Source organism: Arachis duranensis, chromosome 9, assembly GCF_000817695.3.
Source record: "Arachis duranensis cultivar V14167 chromosome 9, aradu.V14167.gnm2.J7QH, whole genome shotgun sequence".
Lineage (NCBI taxonomy): Eukaryota > Viridiplantae > Streptophyta > Magnoliopsida > Fabales > Fabaceae > Arachis > Arachis duranensis.
Genome location: NC_029780.3, coordinates 3,864,155 through 3,866,735, shown reverse-complemented (window position 1 = coordinate 3,866,735; position 2,581 = coordinate 3,864,155). Strand labels below are relative to the sequence as shown.

The 2,581-nt window shown below is 38.3% G+C and overlaps 1 protein-coding gene across 1 annotated transcript; it reads right to left on the bottom strand.

Moving 5' to 3' along the window:
• Positions 1 to 656: 656 nt before the first annotated feature.
• Positions 657 to 1,804, bottom strand: LOC107464038 (uncharacterized). The gene is made up of 5 exons (XM_021130794.2): positions 1,747 to 1,804; positions 1,414 to 1,479; positions 1,232 to 1,330; positions 1,063 to 1,128; positions 657 to 978 (listed from the first exon to the last, which is right to left on the bottom strand). Coding segments are annotated over exons 1-5 (555 nt in total). The 5' UTR covers positions 1,749 to 1,804.
• Between the last annotated feature and the right edge of the window lie 777 nt (positions 1,805 to 2,581).

Below are 2,581 nucleotides of genomic sequence, written 5' to 3'. Positions count from 1 at the left end.
CTGAAGGATTGCCACATTTCAACATTCTGTTATTTTATTTGGCATATAAGTAAATAAGCGTACTAACAAATTTACGAAACAAAAACTTACATATGGATGCGAACTTAATTTTTTCCTATCTATGAAGGGAATGAAATTGGGGTAGGCTTCCACCCTGAATTCTCTGTTCGTTTTCGGAGATATGAATTCCCCCCTTAGGTGATCAGAAAGTGCCATGCTCTGCAAGAATTGCAATACAAGAAATGAAAACATGAAAATACACAACTTACACCCAATCTAAGCTAACAAATACACCCAAATCCATGCATAAAATATACCCAAAGTTCGTAGAAGTAACACTTACCACAATATCAGGGGGGAGACAGTATATTTGTGCATCCTTTTTCTGGTTTAGGATGAGGCAGATGGCAGATACAACCTAGAAATCAATTTTAAATTAATAACCATTGCAGTTGACTTTGGTGTAAAAACATTAATGTTAGTCTAAAATTACCTGACATTCTATATCACTGTTTGCCTGGAGGGATGCAAGGTGTGTTCTCATCAAAATGTACTCTCCTTGGCCAGTGAGAGTGCATATCTCCTCAAACTCGTTAGTATCGCCCTTTGCATCCTCCTTCATTCTCGTCCCCCAGATGTAGCACTTTTCTTTCATATCATCCGGAATTTGATTTGTTCCCCCCCGGTGTTTCAAACTTAGCAGAACTTTCTCCCCCAGTCTCCCTCCGAATTTGCGGACTTTCTTCTTTTCCCTTTGACGCACTGCTTGCTAACTTTTGGACCAAACTGTCCAATTGTTCCAGTATAGTTGCAGTTTCTGGAGATTTTTCCCTTTCAGTCTCCTGCGTCGACGCCCCCTCCTGGCTTGAATCTGTCAATCCGAGACTGAATGATGGCATCGGCAGATCTGTTTTAGGAACATAGCTTGCTGTCCGTGCCATCATCAAGAGGGCAGCAGCGTCCTCGGCGTCTGGATGACTGCATCATTATGTATAAGAATAAGAGTAAGAATAAGAATATACGGATGACAAGCAGAGATTGATTCTAGTCTAATTAACTTACATTTTTGTTGGAGCTGGGGGAAGCTTGGGTGTTGTTTCTTGATGTTGTTTGGGGGTTTCAGGAGTGCTGCACAGTTGCACAAAATCGATCAGGAAGAGTATACACCCAAACTCTTAGCAAATATACACCCAAACACTAAACTAATATACACCCAATACTATTTTCTTACGTTTCTCTAGCCCCTTCAATCTGTAGCATAGGGGTTGGTTCGGAATCTGCGTCAGTGGTTGTTTGTTGGGATGGCGGCACAAAAAATTGGATCGGGACTCTAAACAAGAATAAAAATGAAAGGTTAACAACGTATTTGAAAATAATAAGCTTATAAGGTTGAAATATTCTTGGAAAACTCACATTGCAAGCGCTTCCGACGGCGTTTGTTCCCTAACAACCATCACATTCGAATCATCCAGAGTCAACCTAAAATACACCCAAATATTCGAATCGTCCGGAGTCAACCTAAAATACACCCAAAGAAGGTCAACAAATACACCCGAACAGTTCAAAAAGAAGACGGGCTTTGTTTTTTGAGAACTTACATACTTGCAGTTTTTGCTTTTTTTTGCTGCCTTTTTTTTCTCGAATAAAATAATAAAGGGCTTTTTTTTTCTAAAAAAAATACATACAGAATTAGAAGTAGAAGTTATTAGAAGAACAAAAGTAACGGTTATTTGAAAGAGAAATTACATGCTCTGAGACGGCTGGTTTACACTACTCTGTTCTGTGCGTCCTTGAGAGGAAGGATCATCACTTCCCAAGTTTACAGCCGGTAGTCTAAACAGATTTCATGTTATTCAAACGAAATATACATCCAACTTAGTGAACAAGATACACCCAACTTAGTAAACAAGATTTTATTAAATAATAAAGCTTCTTACGTTTCAGAGGACACATAGCGACCTTCTGTCGATCGCAGGTCAGCCTGGTTGTCCCTGCAAAACAAGATACAATTATTAGCAAACAAAAGACACCAAAATCTCAAATACACAGCACAGCAAGACATACCCCTCTGCAGCAGATTTATGAACGTTTTCCCCTAGCAATTCATCAAGTTCGTCACTCGATATTTCATATGTCTCACTACATTCATAAAATAAGACGTTAACAAAAATAATTACGATGATAGACCGTAGTATAGCTTACGAGGTACTGTACCCGTAAAAGTATTGATCTTCTTCAGGAGGTGAATCCTCCACAACTACTTTTTTCTTTTTTTGTGGTGTTCTGGGTGGAAAAAAAACAGTACCAATCAGAAATAAAAAATTAATTTTATCACAGAATATTAATGAAAGAAGTGCTTACTCTTTTGGTGTTGTTTTTGTTTTTTTCTTTTTCTTCTCCTTCTTCCCAGGTGATGATTCTGCGCTCCTATAAGTCAATAAAAGACACCTCAGTTAATACACAAATCTTTATAAAGAAGCCAAAAGAAAGGAGTAATAATTTCAGGACATTACTCATCACTTGGTTCAGATTCAGATTCTGAATCAGAATCTGACTCCTCTTCCCTCTGCTTTCTTTTTCT

Coding starts and splice junctions, on each gene's coding strand:
- LOC107464038 (XM_021130794.2), bottom strand. Junction 1,331..1,413: donor CCGTCGGAAGCGCTTGCAAT/GTGAGTTTTCCA, acceptor ATTCTTGTTTAG/AGTCCCGATCCAATTTTTTG. Junction 1,129..1,231: donor ATTGAAGGGGCTAGAGAAAC/GTAAGAAAATAG, acceptor GCAACTGTGCAG/CACTCCTGAAACCCCCAAAC.